At 40.5% G+C, this 17932-nt stretch overlaps 1 protein-coding gene across 2 annotated transcripts in view; it reads left to right on the top strand.

The window, feature by feature from the left end:
* Positions 1-17932, top strand: part of DDX60L (DExD/H-box 60 like) — a 113111-nt gene that overhangs the window by 70267 nt on the left and 24912 nt on the right. The window contains exons 27-30 of one of the 2 annotated variants that reach the window (XM_032148880.2): positions 3842-4010; positions 5351-5503; positions 8313-8417; positions 15155-15355. In XM_032148880.2, the coding sequence (XP_032004771.1) occupies positions 3842-4010; positions 5351-5503; positions 8313-8417; positions 15155-15355 (628 nt within the window). Of the gene's footprint in view, positions 1-3841; positions 4011-5350; positions 5504-8312; positions 8418-9427; positions 9859-15154; positions 15356-17932 lie in introns of those variants that run through there. The other variant, XM_032148881.1, reaches the window with a different exon arrangement.

Raw genomic sequence — 17932 nt, 5'->3', positions numbered from 1 at the left:
CTAATAGGCACTAGGCTTAATACCTGGGTTATGAAATAATCTGTACAACAAACTCTCGTGACCTAAGTTTACCTATATAACAAATCTGCACATGTACCATTGAACTTAAAATAAAACTTAAAAACAAAAGAATGGTCTATAGAATGAATTGCCATACCAGTCATATGCTTGGGGTAGGACTTCACTGCTGTGATTTTTTTTTTTCCTTTCTCCCCAAGGTCTGATTAATTCTGACAGTTCTATGGTCAAAATATTTGTCTCTCCTCACCATCCTCTCCATCCTCACTTACTGGCTCTGCCTTGGTTCAGGTCCTTGTCATTTGTTATTTGGGATTCTTTGGAGTCTTTCTCATGTGTAATTTCTTGTTCCAGGTTCACCTGTTCCAATGTTATTGACATACAGGTGCTGGTCTGATTGTTCTGTTATGGGATTCTGTTACGGGTGTTGCTTTTCTGGCCAGAAACCTCTGCGGCCAATGGCACCTTTGCTGCACACACCCAGGCATGCTAGCTGCAGAGGGGTGGGCAGCTCCAGGCACTGGCACAGGCACCAGCTTCCTGTGAGGCTGGGGCTGGACCAGGCGTACTGCAAGCAGCTTCCATGGCTGGCACTGGGGAACATGGTGGTGCCCAGAGATGCCAGGAACTGCAGAGTCCCAAAGAAGTTATCACAGCCATGGCTTGGGGAGCTCCTAGGTCTGGGCTCCCCGAAGGGCTGCAGCTCTTCTCTCCTTCTCTCTTCTCTCCTGCTTGTCACCCATAACGTGGCAAGCAAGGGGTGTGTTTCAGCCCTGTTTATGTTACAGCTCTTTTAGCCCTGCCATTCAGTGGGTCCCAAGTTCTTGTTCTGCATCCAGGAAGAATGAGGTACACAGATAAGTAGAGGGTGAGCAAGGTGAAGAAGAGCTTTATTGAGAAATGGGACAGCTCAGAGGAGACCTGCAATGGGTAGCTTCTCTCTGCAGGTGGGGTGTCCCAGTGAGTGTTGAGCACTTAGCAGAGAGGAGACCCTGGAGTGGGTTGCTCCTCTCTGCAGGCAGGTCATCCCATCAAGTGCTCAGCTCTCAGTGGAGAGGAGACCCTGGAGTGGGTCGCTCCTCTTTGCAATTGGTTGCCCTGTTGAGTCCTCAGCTTTTAGCAGAGATGAGGCCCTGGAGTGGGTAGCTCCCCTCCACAGCTGGTAATCCTGATGTCTGCTCAGCTCTCAGCAGAGAGGAGACCCTGGAGTGGGTAGCTCCTCTCTGCAGCTGGTCATCTGTTGAGTCCTCAAGTCTGGCTGAGTCTGAGGTTTATATGGGATTCAGAGGGGAAGAAGTGTGTGCTGATTGGTCCATGGGTGGCCATGGGCAGGCCTGGAAAAAGCACCGTAAGTTCCCACTCCTATCCACAGGACTGGCAGCCCAGCCCCCAGGTTTCAGGCCTTTCCCAGCTTGAAGGTGGGACTTCACCAGGGACCCACTCCTTTCTGCTCAGAGGCTGTCTGCCTCCTGCTGCTGTTCGTGGCACCCAGGCTGTTTGTGCCAAAGGGCTGCCTGCAGGCCAGCACCGAGCTGCTCTTAGCCCCCACCTTGGCCTCCCTCCCATGCTCACTGGCACTCAATGTCTGGAAAGGGCCAAGTCAACAGGGGGCTGGCATGTCAGCACTGTCCTGAACGTGCACACACCTGGCTAGGTTGTGACAGCACCTGGGCTTGGCCTCAACTTTGCTCTGAGATTGGAGTGGGTGCCAGGAGCAGGGAGAGGCCAGGCAGCAGGAGCAGACACTTCTGAGCCTGTGGAGTAGGGGCTGGGAGCAGAGAGAGGCCAGATAGTGGGAGCAGGTGCTTCCAAACCTGCAGAGGGAAGGGGGCCTTCTTGGGCCCCCGAGAGTCTGGAGATGCCTGGGTCCACATAGCTTGGGTGGCTGCAGCTATATCTGGGAAGGTGGGGCTTCTGCCCACTCCTAGCACCCAAGTACACAGGGAGGCCCAAGTCTGTAGCCATGGCTTGGGTGGCTGCAGCTATGCCCATAAGGGCGGGGCTCCTGCCTGCTTCCAGCCCCCAAGAGCACAGGGATGCCTGGGTCTGCAGCTGCAGCTTGGGTGGCTACAGCTGTGCCTGGGGAATGCGTCTCCCACCCTGTCAACTCAGAAGTGGGCAGGACTTCCACCTGTTCCCAGCTCCTGCTGGCTCCATGGAGCACACAGTCCTGGCCTTGCCTCCCCCACTGCAGCCGGTGTCATGGCAGCATCCGCTCCAGATTAGCCACTGCTGCCATCAGTTCTAATGTGCACATTTAGTTAGATTGTCCTACATACAAAGTTCTTTCTTCTGAATTGCTTGGTAGAGTTGTTAATGGGTAGGCACTCACATGAATTGCTCTCCACCATCTGAATCAATGTACTACACACTGCATCTACCTGGAGGGCCTTCCTTTCTGTTGGCTCATAAGTCTGCTAATTTCCCCCACATCTTTTGTTTTAAATCTGTCTTCTCTCTGAAGTTTATAATGATTCCCTCAGATAGATCTATTACCCTTTGTCTTTTGTTCTCATTCCACTTTGAATCATTAAAGCATTTGGATTAATTATAACACTGCATTGCAGTTGTTTCCATATCTTTGTTTTCTTTAGATTGGGAGTTCCCTTACCAGAACTGTGCATATTCTTCTTTGAGTCCCTCAGTAATAGCATATTGCCTGGCACGTAGTAATAGTGCTTCATAAATACTTTTGAAAGACTAACTAAACCTTCCCTCAACATTTGTCTTAGTCCATAACAAATTACCATAGACTAAGTGGCTTCTGAACATAAATTTATTTCTCACAGTTCTGGAGGTTAGGAAGTCCAAGATCAGGGTGTTGACAGAGCTGCTTCCTGGTTCATAGAGAGCTGTCTTCTCTGTGTCCTTACCTGGTGGAAGGGGCAAGGGATGTCTCTGGAGTCTCTTTTATAAGGTCGCCAGTCCCATTCATGAAATCTCGGTCTTCATGACTTAATCACCTCCCAAAGACCCCACCTTCTGATATCACACATGGAGTTTAGGATTTCAACATATGGATTTGTTTTGAGGGGGACACAAACATTCAGTCTGTAACAATATTGAAACAACTTCCGTAGCCCCTCTAATTCAGACATTTCCTAAAGACTAGGGCAAGCTCTCTATTGTTTCCACCACTGCTTTGATCTTCTTTCTGCTTGTTGTGTATATTTTTTGGACATAGGGGAAGGGAAAAATACCTGGGAGAGAGATGCCGGAGCTCCAGGTCTTCTCGGTGACTGATTCTCTTCAGTCAGTCTTTTTTCAGGACTAGGAACTACATTTCAAGTTGGATGTGTAATGAAGGATATGGGCCATAAAAATAAAGAGTATTTAATGGTATAATCAATTTTTCTCTTAGGCCTAGTCAGGAAGGGACTCTGCTGTCAGCATGGATATTTAAAGTACCATGTTCTTTCTGGAACCCTCTTCATAAGACCAGAGTTAGTGGGATCAGGGGATGTGCCAACTCGTTCTAGACTGTGCCACACACCCTGCCCCCTTTGCTTTTCCACTGTGCTCTGGCCACTGCTCAAAAGAGATTCAGGAGCAGAAATTTTCCGGAGAAGAACTGGATACCTGTTACAGTGTGAAGGAGGAGAAATTATCCAGAGAAAATGAAGAAAATATAGGGGATTTTGCTGATGAGGGGACCTGACTTCTAGGTGACATGGTGGAAGTGCACGTGAGGAAGGGGAGACCAAGTCAGGATTGATGGAGCTACTGTCAACGTCGGATGACCAAGGGAAATCTGTGGGGCCTTAGGCTTCTTGCAGTAACTGAATATGAGTTTTCATTACTTAAAAGTTTTTTTTTTTAATAGTAGCATTAAAAAAAACCCAAAGAAGCCTGAAAAACTGGAAAGAAAACAAATGTATATAGCTGAATATATCAATTTCCTGGAGAATCTGAAGATTCTGGAAATCTCTGAGGACCGCACGTATGCTGATGTCAAAGCCCTACACACTGAGATTACCAGGAATAAAGGCTCAGTACGTCAGAGAATTATTAATATAATACTTTACAGTTGTGACGTTTTATCATAGTGATCGTTTCATATCTTTGAACACTGAAGTGACTTGTGTAATACCTTTGAAATATGATTATCTCTGTGTATTATTTTGTTTGTTTTGCAATGATTATCCCAATTTAATGTGCTAAAGTTCTCTAAGTGACTCTTCCTTGCTCAGTGTGAATGTCAGCCTCTTATTTTATTTCACTCTATTATCCTGGATTAGTTTATAGCCTGATTCTAGAATTCAATTCAGTATGATATATTTTAATTCTGGTCACATTTCTGTTTTATGATACAATATATTTTAAATAACATCAACTGAAAGTTTCAATTTCAGAGACCTATATAACATTCAAAACATTTCATTAAACAGATACTGAAATATCCGAGGATGGTGTGGCATTTAAACATTTTTTATTATGCAAGTAATTTATGTCCATTGCAGAAGTACTTGAAAATAGAAAATAAAAATAATGTCACAGTTCAGAGAGACTCACTGTTCTATCAGATCTTTTATTCTATTGCCTGTAGTCACAAGCATGTCCACACTCACATAGATATTTCATGTATTTATTTGTTAATAAAATAAGGCCATATTATATACAAATTGGTGTGTAATCTGCTTTCCTCCCTTATTTATTTCTTGCCAACAACAGTAGAGCTACATTATAATTTTAATAGCTTCATAGTATATATTTATGTGGATGATTATAATTTATGTAACCAGTTGTCTTACACTAGGCTGCGTAGGCTATTTTTATTATTTTTTCTTGTTCTTGTAATACGTTTTTACCTTTGACATCTTTGCCAACTGCTGGATTTTCTCCTGAGGATTAATTCTTAGAAGTGAGGCTATGAGGGTATGGACATTTTTAAGGGGTCGGATATGACTTGTGAGTGGTTCACAGTGAGAAGTAAGAATTCTCTGATCATCTAGAGTAGAGATCTTGCTCTGCCTTCTTGGAGAAGTCTCTCTCTCTCTGCTTGAAAAGGACTCCTAAGGTTGCAGTCGAGAAGTAGTCTGTCTCTCTCAGGCAGCAGAAGATCGTTTACTCATCTGTCCTGGGCATTTGATCTGCTGCTTCAATAGCATCTTCCCCTTTGGTTTATGAATGCCTCTTCTCTGAGATAGTCTGTTCATAAAAATGGGCAGGATTGTTTCTGTAGTCATAAAACATGTAGGTTCAGGGTCAAAGGGCAGCCTCACTGTGTACAAGATGTAAGTGATTTGCTCATGAAAATGTCCTTTGATTCTGATTGAGCCTGAAATTAAATAAAATACATGATCAATTGTTTTATACTTCTTTCTTGTTTTAGACTTTGGATAGGGTATTACAACGAGTGCGATTAACAAGACACGGCGAAGAACTGAAGGCTTTAGCACAAAGGGGGATTGGATATCATCACAGCGGCATGTATTTTAAAGAAAAAGAGTTCGTTGAGATACTCTTTGTAAAAGGACTTATTAGGGTAGGTAAATTTCTTTGCATTTAAAAAATACAGTTGTGCATATATGATGCTGAATACCACTAAAAGGTAAAAAATTACACCAGTTGTTTTTCTCATCTAACCAGTGTCTTTTTATTACAACTCGCTGGACTGGACTGCTCCATCTAACCCATTTATTAGAGGAGTTTAAAAATTATTTCTACATTGAAAAATAATATTTATAATGGAGTAGTATAGCTGTGGTAATCTAGGCATAACCCTTTACTCTTTTTTTTTTTTTTTTTAAATTTTTATGAGATGGAGTCTCGCTCTGTTTTCCGGGCTGGAGTGCAGTGGCACAATCTTGGCTCACTGCAACCTCCGCCTCCCAGCATCAATCAGTTTTCCTACTTCAGCCCTCCGGTGTAGCTGGGATTACAAGCGCAAACCACCATGCCCAGCTATTTTTTTTTGTATTTTATTAGAGACAGGGTTTCACCATGCTGGCCAGCCTGTTCTCGAACTCCTGACCTCATGATCCACCCGCCTGGGCCTCCCAAAGTGCTAGGATTACAGGTGTGAGCCACTGTGTCTGGTCATAACCCTTTACTCTTTAACACTTAGTATCTAGGACGTAGTTCTTACAGTTTTGTCCTAGACAGCTCATAAGGATATTTATACATTTAGTATAAATGACTATACTTTTAGTCAGACTATTTTCTGATGTCATACCTTAGCTAAGAGAAAGACATTTCTTTTTTAAGAATTGGAAAAAGCTTGCACTAGACTAACATGTTTTACACAGAGCTGTTAGATGCGATACCTCCAAATGAACTTGGAAGAGGGTAAGGAGATCTTAGATGGCTCGTAGTTAAATGCTTTATGTTAACTTTTTGTTAGTATGTTTCAGAAGCTTGCAATATTCTATTTCTAGGTGGGGATAGTGTGTGAAGAGTTGTGTAGAAGGGTAGTCACGCTATTCAGGGTATTTATTTTGTAATCTTTTTTTTTTTTTGAGACAGAGTCTTGCTCTGTCACCCAGGCTGGAGTGCAGTGGCACAATCTCGGCTCACTGCAACCTCCACCTCCTGGGTTCGAGCCATTCTCCTGCCTCATTCTCTTCAGTAGCTGGGATTACAGGCGTGCACCACCATGCCCAGCTAATTTTTGTATTTTTAGTAGAGACAGGGTTTCACCATGTTGGCCAGGCTGGTCTCAAACTCCTGACCTCAGGTGATCAGCCCACCTCAGCCTCCCAAAATACTGGTATTACAGGCGTCAGCCACCATGCCCAGCCATTTTTGTAATCTTAAGAAGAGTGAGGAGTATTAGATATCATAAATAAAAGTTGTTTCTTGCTGTTTATAAAAAATAAAATATTGTGAACAACTCTGCTCAGTTTTCATATGTGTATCGTTTATTTGTCATTTTAAAGGACAAATAACCAGAAAAGTTTTCATAAAGGTTATTAATTATGGGCAAAGGTCACTCCAATTTTGTTCACCACAGTGTTGTAGATCTTGTCACTTAGTAGTGGCTCAATAAAAGCTAGTGAGTGAGTAAATGAATGAACATGTAAATGAATGAATAGCCGTATTATTATGAAAGTGTTATTCTGAAACTGCAGGAGCTTGCTACACAGAACTTTTTTTTTTTTTTTTGAGACAGAGTTTCACTCTTGTTGCCCAGGCTGGAGTGCAATGGCATAATCTCAGCTCACTGTAACCTCTGCCTCCAGGGTTCAAGCAATTCTGCCTCTGCCTCCTGAGTAGCTGGGATTACAGGCATGTGCCACCATGCCCGGCTAATTTTGTATTTTTAATAGAGACAGGGTTTCTCCATGTTGGTCAGGCTGGTCTCGAACTCCTCACCTCAGGTGATCAGCCTGCCTTGGCCTCCCAAATTGCTGAGATTACAGGCGTGAGCCACCACACCTGGCCAGAACACATTTTTTTTAAAAATGGTATTTATTATGGCTAAATTCTAAAGTTTAGTGATTTGAGCCTTTCGTTTTTATTGATGAACTTTTACAGATGAACAAATAATGGGTTGAATTTGGATGGGTTTATAAATATCAATTAGAAAGTCTTTTTGCTTACTCTTTATCATTAAATAATTGAAATAATTATGGCACAGGTTAATATTAGTGTATTTGACAGGAAGAGAGAGCAGCTATATGCACTTGGCATTAAATAGGTGATTGGGCACATAATGGATATTAAGAAAGTAAATAAGAAGGAAAATGTAACTTTATTATCCTTCAATTAATTAGATCAGTTATGTTTGGATAAAACCTCCATAAACAAACATGAGAATAAGAGAAGGTGGTTGTCCAGAGTATGTAAGGCAAAACATTATTACCGTATCTTAAGGAAAATTTGTATGCTTGTTGTTCGTTCATTCATGCATTTATTGGACACATATTTATTGTGCATCTGCTGTGTGTCCAGTACTCTTCCAGGTGCTGAGGATACAGCAGTGGCCGAGAGAGATCAATGTCCATGTCCTCATGATACTGAAGGTCTTGGGGGGACAAGTAAACATGGTGATTTTAGAAACGATGGTGCAGGAAGTCTTTTTGGACTTTTATATAGAGATCAGAAAAAGCCTGCAAATGGAGATTTGGGGAAAATGATTTTAGGGTGAGCAAATGGCAACAGTTAGGATGCCGAAGTAGCAGTGTTCTTTGAATAGTCAGGCAGTTGCAAGAACAATGGGGCTAGTATGTTAGTTTTAATGACATGTGGTTCGTTAAAGCTCTAAGAGTTGTTCAGTGACTGGAGTGGAAAATAGATCTTGTGTCCTTATAGATATGCTATATTTGTATTAACCCTTGTTTTTCTTTTCCTAGGTAGTGACAGCTACTGAAACACTTGCCTTAGGGATCCACATGCCATGCAAATCTGTTGTTTTTGCCCAAGACTCAGTCTATCTGGATGCTTTAAATTACAGACAGGTAACTCTCTGACTCTTTAACTCCCATTGCTGAAAGCTGAGTGTGAAATAATGAACCATGTGGCACTCACATCTGGTAATAGGCTACGGTTTGTGTCCTTCCTTTTACCCTATGTGGCATAGCATTTTTGAGTTGAGTGGCCTCATATCTTGTTGCTTCATGTTGTGTGATTTATCTGTTTCACTATTTTTTCACAGTTAGGGTTTATTGGCTTAATAATCTTAATGTGTTTCAGTTTTTAGTGTAGTTTTTATATTTCTTGAGAAATGTACAGCTGTTCTGATTCTTGATCCTTTATAGTGCTCCTTTATTTTATTTTTCTGGGAGTATGTAAAATGGTCTGAAATTCCTTGCGTTATCTGTTTCCTTTAATTTGCCTTTCTCTGTGTGTGGCACTTGGTATTATCAATTCCTGGGTCTTTTGGGAATCCTGTCATTTAAATTAGGTAGGTTTTGACTTCCTTACTTGAAGTTTAGTACTGAGTATTTAGGAGTTATTGACCACCTGTTTTCCAAATTCCAAGACTTTAATACTATTCACCTTCTTGGGAGTTTGTGCTTTTTTTTAAAAAAAGGTTTTCATTATCATTTTAGTGGAATTTCTGGAGTGAGAAATGTTACTTGGAGGTCTCTAGATAACTTTTTAAAAATCAAGGATAAAGGTATGTCTGTATTATAAGGCGAGGGAGGAAAGAGAGATAAATGAAAGAAAAACAAGGTTGAGAGTGAGAAAAATAAAAGAGAAGGGCTATATAACAGCGATTTAGACACAAAGACAAAGATGTTATACCTGAGAGTCTTCTCATTTCCTTATGTGACATCCTATGTGTGATATATATTGCAAGTCAAAGGGAAGAAAAATCACCTCCTCTGTACACACTGCTAAAAAAAAAAAAACAAACTGACAAAAATCTTTGCCTAGTCTCAAAATATAAAAGATAAATTATAAAATATAAATTTTATCATTTTGCTTATTCTTGAAATTTTCCTGTTTTCTTATTCAAATGTAGATCACATGAACTCTTCTAGACTGGAATATGAAGACTGTGATTTTACAGGGAAAAGGAGTTTATCTTCATTTCATGACCTTTAGGATGTTGCTGTTTCAACTTTAAAAGCCATATTTTCCTTTTCTCAAGTATAGCTATAGACCATATCACCTTTTACCATGTTCTGTTTTGAAAAACAGGAAGTCCCTGAGTTGGAATTTTTCAGTCTTTCTCTTTTTCATGTAGAGAGCAAAGTTTCTCTTAAGGGACTTTTGTTTCCTTCAGAATTATGGTCTCCTTTTTTCTCTTCCTTGCCAAAATCACTAGTTTGGAAGAAATCCAACATCATTTATTTACTATGGACCACAATGAGAGTGGAACTACTTTGTTATCCTGCCCTGATGACTTAGCATTATCTCCTTGGACAGAATAAAATATACTTTCTCTGTGAATGGATTTTATTTGTTTCTCGAGGGTCAGGTGGCAGACCTTTCTGGGAATTGCCGCTTGCACTCACGCCCCTCAACAACCGCCTAATCATCCCAAATGTCAGGTTGCCTCTGTTTAGAGAAATGCACTTAAAACAGAATTGTATTTCCATATTGTTTCTGTGTTATTTACAATTTGTCTAGAAGGATGTGTCATACAATGAGAACCAGAAAATGTTAGTTCTACTGCTTGCACTTTCGTACCAAAAGTATTTCATGCATTTCAGTTTTGTCATGATCTTATAGCTACAGCCTTAGTTTAGCTGTCATTATTTTGACTTCATGTGAGTATTTTGACACATCTTCCAACTAGAAGTAAGCATTTACTATGTTTTATACTTAAAAGTTTTAAAAAAGAAAATCTACCTGTGGATTTATGTTTCTCACTCAACAACTAAGTTATTATTTAGAAATATAAATAGAAAATTCAGTCTCCAAAGCTGGTTTCCCAGGAACTGACTTCAGTGACTTTGTCTAGATGTATCAAAATCTTATTCTTTCTCTAGATCTATTTGAATATGTGGCATGAAGCTATGCACCTTCCTTCCTTCTAGTGCTTTCTTTGATAGAGGAATCTAGTCTCATGGGAGTGTGATTTTTCCTAGCACAGCAGGTAATACAGACCCCTGAACTATGTATTTTATATTAGCTCTTTAAAGCAAATAATATGCTTTACTGTATTAATTGAAAAAAATGATATGGATTTTCTGCTAACATGCCATTTTCTCCTTTTGGTCTTTCCGTTTTCTATCTTTTAAAATATACTCATTTATATATTCCTTCAAATGGCATTTATTATGAGTCAAATACATGTCATGACCTGCTCCTAGGTGTCTTCCTCATGTCGCTCAATCTTTATAGGACTTTATTGCCTGTAAAATAAAGAGAATACTTGTTAGCTTCACCTTCCTGGCTTCTCTTCAACAGTCAAGGAGAGCAGATTACACAAGGCTGTGAATAGCAGGAAGCTGTGATTGATTATTAGAATCGCTGGGAGCAGCCACTGAGAGAGCTGCCTACCACAGTCTGCTGCCTGGGTCCCAATGAGTCACTTCTTTCCCATAAGCAAAAACACATTCACTGCCTCCCAGGGCCTCCAAAAGTCTCCTTATTGGCATATGCCTGGGATTGCTCTAGTTATCAGAATGCCCTTATTGCTATCACAGTCTCTTGGTATCCTTTCCTGGGCCTCTTCACCACCATGTCAGCACTACCTTGATTCTGCCTACATTCAAACCAGCCTGTTGCCCTGCCCCTCCCCTGCTGGGAGTGCTCACCACCACACTGGTGGCCTGGCTCAAGTCTTGCCTCAGGTACCTATGTGCTAGATCTTCACAGTGCTTCTGAAGGAGTATGTATAATGATTAATATGGGGGAATCTGGTCCTAGATTCCCTAGGCTTAACTCTTTGCCTTATTCTTTACTAACTGTGCAACTACAGACAAGTTAGTTAATTTCTCGGGTGTCAGTTTCTCAATCTGTACGATGGTGACAATAATTATATTTCAGAAGGTTATTATGAGGACTAACTGAAAAATGTACACCACTCAGAACTGTGCACAGCACATAGTAAGTACTCAATGAATGCCAGCTGTTATTAGTAGGGCCCTTTGCATCCTGATCACCATGTGATTTTTTGAAATATATATATTTATTTCTTGTTCTTTCCTAGTGAGAACCTTCTGGCACAAATTGTTTTAGTAATTTACCTCTCATTTCTGCTATACCTTGTTCATCAGGACCTTTGCTCTCCTTCTTCCTCTTACAGACTTCTCCTTCTTTCCCCTGACTGAAATCCTAGCCCCTTTACAAGGGTCTGATTGAACTGTCTTTATGTGTTTTCTTTGAAGTCTTCTTTGATTACTCCATCTTTGGGGAAATGTGATTGCACTTGTTCTTTCACTGTTCTTGTTATGTACTCTTGTAAATTCCATTAAGGAATTTGTATCTCATATAGCAATTAGCATGGGGATGACAAGAGATGCTGAAGGTATTTGTGGAACTGATGATTTCTTCTGTACAATGTGCATCCATCTATGCCAGGCTGTCATTTTCAGTTGTGGTATAATGGAAACCATGATAACGGAAAATCTGTGGACATGAGGTGATTATTGCCAAACAGATGTGAGACTTCAGGTGAGATATCTGAACTGCTGGATCTTCCTTCACTATCTCCAGAATGGCCGTGATAATCACTACCCCACAGCCTATGTGAGGATTAAGTGAAATAGAAAAGAGACACATTGAAGGTCCTTAATAAACATTTCCTTCTTCATTTGCTGTGCCTACTTTTTCACTCTGGACTCATCTTTAATGCTTTTCTCTCCTTTGCTTTTGGTGCTTAATCTATTACACAGATCATCCAATTAGTCTTCTGCAGTGGTGTCCTCAGATTTCTGTATCACAATTTCTGTAGCCAGCATCCTTCTTCCTTCATTCTTTACCCAGGGCTATTATAAGAGTGTTAACAAAAGGATATGAGATCTGCAGAGGCAAAACAGAGTTTTATTTTCTATAAAAAACAATCTGCAGATTGGAGAAACTCAGCCTTTGCTGTAAGTGAAAGTGGGCTCTTCAAAGAACAAAGGGAGGGTCTGGCTTAAATAGGGAAAGTTCTCAGCCTTGTTTTCAATCAGATCCTTTGTTTGCAAATGAAGGATTCAAACTTCTTCCTTTCTGATTGGTTGAAGTAGTTGAGCCCTGACTGAGTGGTTTCCAAGCTCTGAACCAGAAGTTTCCATCAAATGTTTCTTTCAAACAGCTAGGAGTGGAGATTTCCAACCATGGTTTATCTTGGCACCACCAACAGCAGCTGGTTTGGCTTGATCGTAGGAAGCGTCCTTTGACACCTTTACATCTTCCTGAGAACACAGCGTGCATGACCACTCCCTCACCCTGCCGTGGCTGCCTAGTTCGGTTTTACCTTTGAGCACCTCAGCCATAGGAGTCCATTCTGTCTGTTGGCCAGGGGCATACTTTAACAGTCCTTCTGGTTATGATTTGCCCGTATTCTATTCTGTGCTGTAGATGATGGATAGCATAGTTTTTCTTCATGTCATTTTCTGGCAAGGGAGTATTTGATGGCTAATTCTACTCTAGGATCAAATATAGAAGTGTTGGCAATCTTCAAGCCCTTTATCAATAAAACCCCTTTTACTCTCTATCTAAAATATGTATATTCTTATGCTCATGAACATTTATCCTAATCAATCTAATCTTCTTACTGTTTCTAACCATCTTTCTAATCTCTGTCTTCTTGCTTTTTTCTTCTCTGCTGTCATTTTTTTGCATGGGTTGTCTACCACGTAATCTTCAGGAATCTCATTTTTAGGATTCCCAGAGGCAGGCTCACATGGTCCTTGGGGACGTGACTTTGATTAAAAAAATCGGATTAGCTGAATCTGCTACTTCTCAGTTGTTGGATTGTGGCTAAGTTACTTAGGTTCTCTGTGCTCAGTTTTCTTATCTTTGTTCTTTTTTTTTTTTTTTTTCCAGCATGACATTAGAAGTCCTTCTTTATCTGTAAATGGGGCTGACAATACTCTCTACCTCACTGGACTATTATGAGGACTGCCTAAAACTAATTTATATAAAGGGCCTAGCACATATTAAGCATTGAATAAATGGCTGTTATTTCTTCTGCAAATAGCTGGTCCTTGACATACTTCTTCCACGAAGCCTTTCAAAATGTTGTCTCTTTCAATAAATTTATTTGATTTGTATCTCAAGGAGCTTAGGCACACTTTTAAAATTTCATAGCTTTTAACTCTATTTGTTAAAAGGGTTAGAGAAAATGGCTTAAATAGGGAACAGTTGCTGTTGGTGGTGCCAAGTGTGGTTGGAATTCCCCGCTTCCAGCAGTTTGAAAGAAACATCCAGCAGACTCTTCTAGTTTGGAGCTTGAAACCACCCAGTCAGGGCTCAACTATTTCAACCAAGCAGAACTGAAGAAGTTTGAATCTTTCATTTGCAAACAAAGGATCTGATTGAAAACAAGGCTGAGAACTTTCCCTATTTAAGCCACTCTCTAGTTCTATTCCTCTCTCTCTCTCTCTCTCTCCCCCCCCCTTCCCTTTGCCTCTCCCTCCCTCCCTCCTTCTGTCCCTCCCTCTCCCTCCTTCTCTTTGTGTGTGTGTGGTGAGAAAGAGTGGGGGGTATATGGACTCTAAGCTCCTTGAGAGCAGGTTCCATTTGTAAGTTTCTTTTACAGATCATCTTACAATCCCTAGTACAGTTGTCTGCATAATAGGGAATACCTGTTAATGACTCTACCTCTGAATATGAGGAAAAATGCAAACTGCTTTTTCTATTCTCTCACTCTATAATAATCACTACAATCAATGCAGAAGACTTCTGTGACCAAATGTGTGGGCATTTCTGCTCACCACCAAGTGGGCAGTCAATTCTGCAGCTCAATTCAATTCCACATTACCTACCTGAAAATAGCATCAGATTCCACACATTGAGGGCTCAGTCCCCAAGACTGCTCCTCTTCAGACACCAGTCACAAGTCTGGTCCTCTGGAGCTTATGACCAACTGTCTTCAAGTTGGGGTTCCCATGACCCCCTCTTTGGGTTTAGTTAATTTGCTAGAGTGGCTCATGGAACTCAGAAACACTTATATTTATCAGTTTATTATGAAGGATGTTATAAAGGATACAGAAGAAGAGCTGTGAGGGCAAGGTATGGGTCAAGGGGCACGGAGCTTCCATGCCCTCTCAGGGCACACCACCCTCCAGGAACCTCCATGTACAGCTGTCTGGAAGCTCTTTGAGATAGTCCCTTTAGGTTTTTATGGAAACTTCACTACACAGGCCTGAAGAATTAAACCATTAGCCACTGGTGATAACCTTAACCTTGAGCCCTTCTCCCTTCCCCAGAAATTGCGAGGAGGGGCTGAAAGTCCCAATCCTCTAATCATGCCTTGGTCTTTCTGGTGACCAGTCCCCATCCTGAAGCTGCCTAGAGACTGCCAGCTATCAGCCAACTCATTCACATACAAGATATTGGAGAGTCCAAGGATTTTAGGAGTCATATGCCAGCAACTGGGGCCAAAGACCAAATATATATCACAATGCCTCATTATCTCTTTTGCCCAGCCACACTATATTTTTTAAGTGCCATGTTAACATAGATTAGTTTCAGGACTAAATGCACAATTTAACACAATCCCGGATAGCAAGTGTAAAGTCATAAATCTTTGGACTTCATAGGATATTATTTGGGGAGGTTTTACATTGTGATTCTTTGCTGCTTCCAGATGTCTGGTCGTGCTGGAAGAAGAGGTCAAGACCTGCTTGGAAATGTGTATTTCTTTGATATCCCATTGCCCAAAATAAAAAGACTCCTTGCATCCAGTGTTCCTGAGCTGAGAGGACAGTTCCCTCTCAGCATAACCCTGGTCCTGCGACTCATGCTGCTGGCTTCCAGGAGAGATGACCCAGAGGATGCCAAGGCAAAGGTACCGTGCTGGACACTGCCTGAGGTTCAGTCTTCATCACTGGCCTGGCTCTAGTCAGGTCTGCTGCTCTTTTAGAAGTCTGTCTTGAGAAAGAAAATAAACTTTCTTTTTGTTTGTTTGTTTTGGAGACAGGGTCTCGCTGTGTCACCTAGGCTGGAGTGCAGTGGTGCAATCATGGTTTACTGCAGCCTTGATTACCTGGGCTCAAGTGATCTTCCCATCTAAGCATCCTGAGTAGCTGGGACTACAGGTGTACACCACCATGCCCAGTTAATTTTTATTTTATTTTATTTTTTGTAGAGGTGAGGGCTCACTGTTGCCCAGGCTGGTCTCAAACTCCTGGGCTCGAGCAATCCGCCCACTGTATTAGGGTTTTCTAGAGTGACAGAACTAATAGGATAGATATATGTATAAAGAAGAGTTTATTAAGTATTAACTCACCTGATCACAAGGACCCATAATAGGCCATCTGCAAGCTGAGGAGCAAGAAAGCCAGTCTGAGTCCCAAAACGAAAGAACTTGGAGTCTGATGTTCAAGAGCAGGAAGTATCCAGCACAGGAGAAAGATGTAGGCTGGGAGGCTATGTCAGTCTAACCTTTTCCTGTATTTCTGCCTGCTTTATATTCTGGCCATGCTGGAAGCTGATTAGATGGTGCCCACCCACATTAAGGGTGGGTCAGCCTTTCCCAGCCCACTGACTCAAATGTTAATCTCCTTTGGCAACACCCTCAAAGACACACCTAGGATCAATACTTTGAATCCTTCAATCCAATCAAGTTGACACTCAGTGTTAACCATCACACCTGCCTTGGCCTCCCAAAATGTTGAGATTACAGTTGTGAGCCAGTACACTTGGCCAGGAAACTTTTTATCTGAGGAATGTGAGTGCCCATTAATTATCAGGCCCAGAGAGGCATTGGAATGTGACAGTATGACAGCAGTCATGTCTCACTCCCCTCGTGAGCTAAATAATTACCTCTTGAAGCCACTTCCTATGTGAGTTCTAGGCTAACTGACATGAAGTAGCCATGAAACACCATACATTGGACACCATACCTCATTCCTTGTAGTTCAACAATGTATAGCCAATCACAAATCAATGTTATTTCTGTAAAACTGAGAACTCCTGTCAAAAAACTTTGTATCAGCTCACTTCTTGTCCCCTTTTGCCTTTAAAAATCTACTTGTAACAAAGGTTGAGCAGAATACTCTTTGGGACAACTTGGAAGTGTGTCTGTCCCAGACAGCTGTCTTCAACCTTGGCCCAAATGAACTCTCTGTATTAATTTTGGCCTCAGAAACTCTTCAGTTTCATCACTCTTTTAATGCTTTGCATTTTCTTGATTATTATATGTTTCTTCAGGACAGAAAAAATAATTAATTTTGTTTTACCACCAAAGACCGTAAGGCACTAAGAATTACCAGGGTTATTTTAATGTGTGAAAAGCAATATAGTATAGTGGTTGAATATTGGCTACAGACTCATAAAGGTCTGGAATAGGTCCCTGGTTCAATTATTTATTGGCTATTTAACTTTAATAAGGCAATTACATTTTCCTAAACCTCAGAACTGTCAGCTATAAAATGGCAATAACAACCACTATAGATTATAGTTAAATTAAATGAACTAGTTAATGCAAGTCAAGGACTTCTTAGCATCATATTTGATTAGTAGTAAACACATAAATGCTAGCTATTATCGTTTGTAGTCTCAGGTCTTATGATTTTAGTTTTAGGTTTTTTTTGTTTTGCTTTGGTGTTCATTAAAGAGAAGAATGGGAAAAGCACTTTTGAACTTTTTCATTCTTTTTATATGTTGTTTTTTACTTTTTCCTTTATAAAGGAGGTCAAGTATGAGTGAAAACTGATAATATAACTTGTTTTTGACTGTCCATATATTTTTTGTGGAAAAATAGATTTGCTTCTACCTTAAATTCTGTTATGTTGTCAGCATTTGCCACTTAATTAATTAGATCAATATGAAATTTTTACATTAAAGAATTATTAGAAGAATTATAATTGAAATGAAAGATTGAATATGTTCTCAAATGTATCAGTCTTAATTCCAGATAAAAATGAGGAAAACAGTATTGCTGTATTAAAAATAAAAATTATATTTTAAATATAAAATAACCTGTTTATAAAAGTTTATTTGGAACCATAGAAAAGCTGAAAGAAGGAAAAATCACCCATACCTAGTTCCACTACTCACTTGATCTTAGCCAGAAGGCCAAGAAGTGATAGTTCCACTACTCAAAGGAAACTACTGTATTATTTTGGTATATTTCTTCCAGTCTTTTCTACCTAAATGTGGGTGTTTGCTTTTTAAAGAATGGATGCAGTTATGTTGAACTAGATGTCAGAATTTGGTAAATTTGCCTGAGGTTTTCAATCAGAACAATTTTGGGGGTGTAATCCCATGTTGAGTAATATATAATTCACATTAAAATTTAAATTTAATAAAATGTCATTGTAAGGTTACCAAGTTTTCCATATTCGTATATATTCACTATCATGGCCAGTTACATCAGATTCCACTTGCCAAGACAAAGAGTCTTCCCAGAACCCTGTAATGA

The sequence above is a fragment of the Hylobates moloch genome, unplaced genomic scaffold (assembly GCF_009828535.3).
Source record: "Hylobates moloch isolate HMO894 unplaced genomic scaffold, HMol_V3 SCAFFOLD_3, whole genome shotgun sequence".
In the NCBI taxonomy this organism is placed as follows: Eukaryota; Metazoa; Chordata; class Mammalia; order Primates; family Hylobatidae; genus Hylobates; species Hylobates moloch.
Note: the sequence above shows the minus strand (reverse complement) of the source record. Positions and strands in the feature narration are given on the sequence as shown.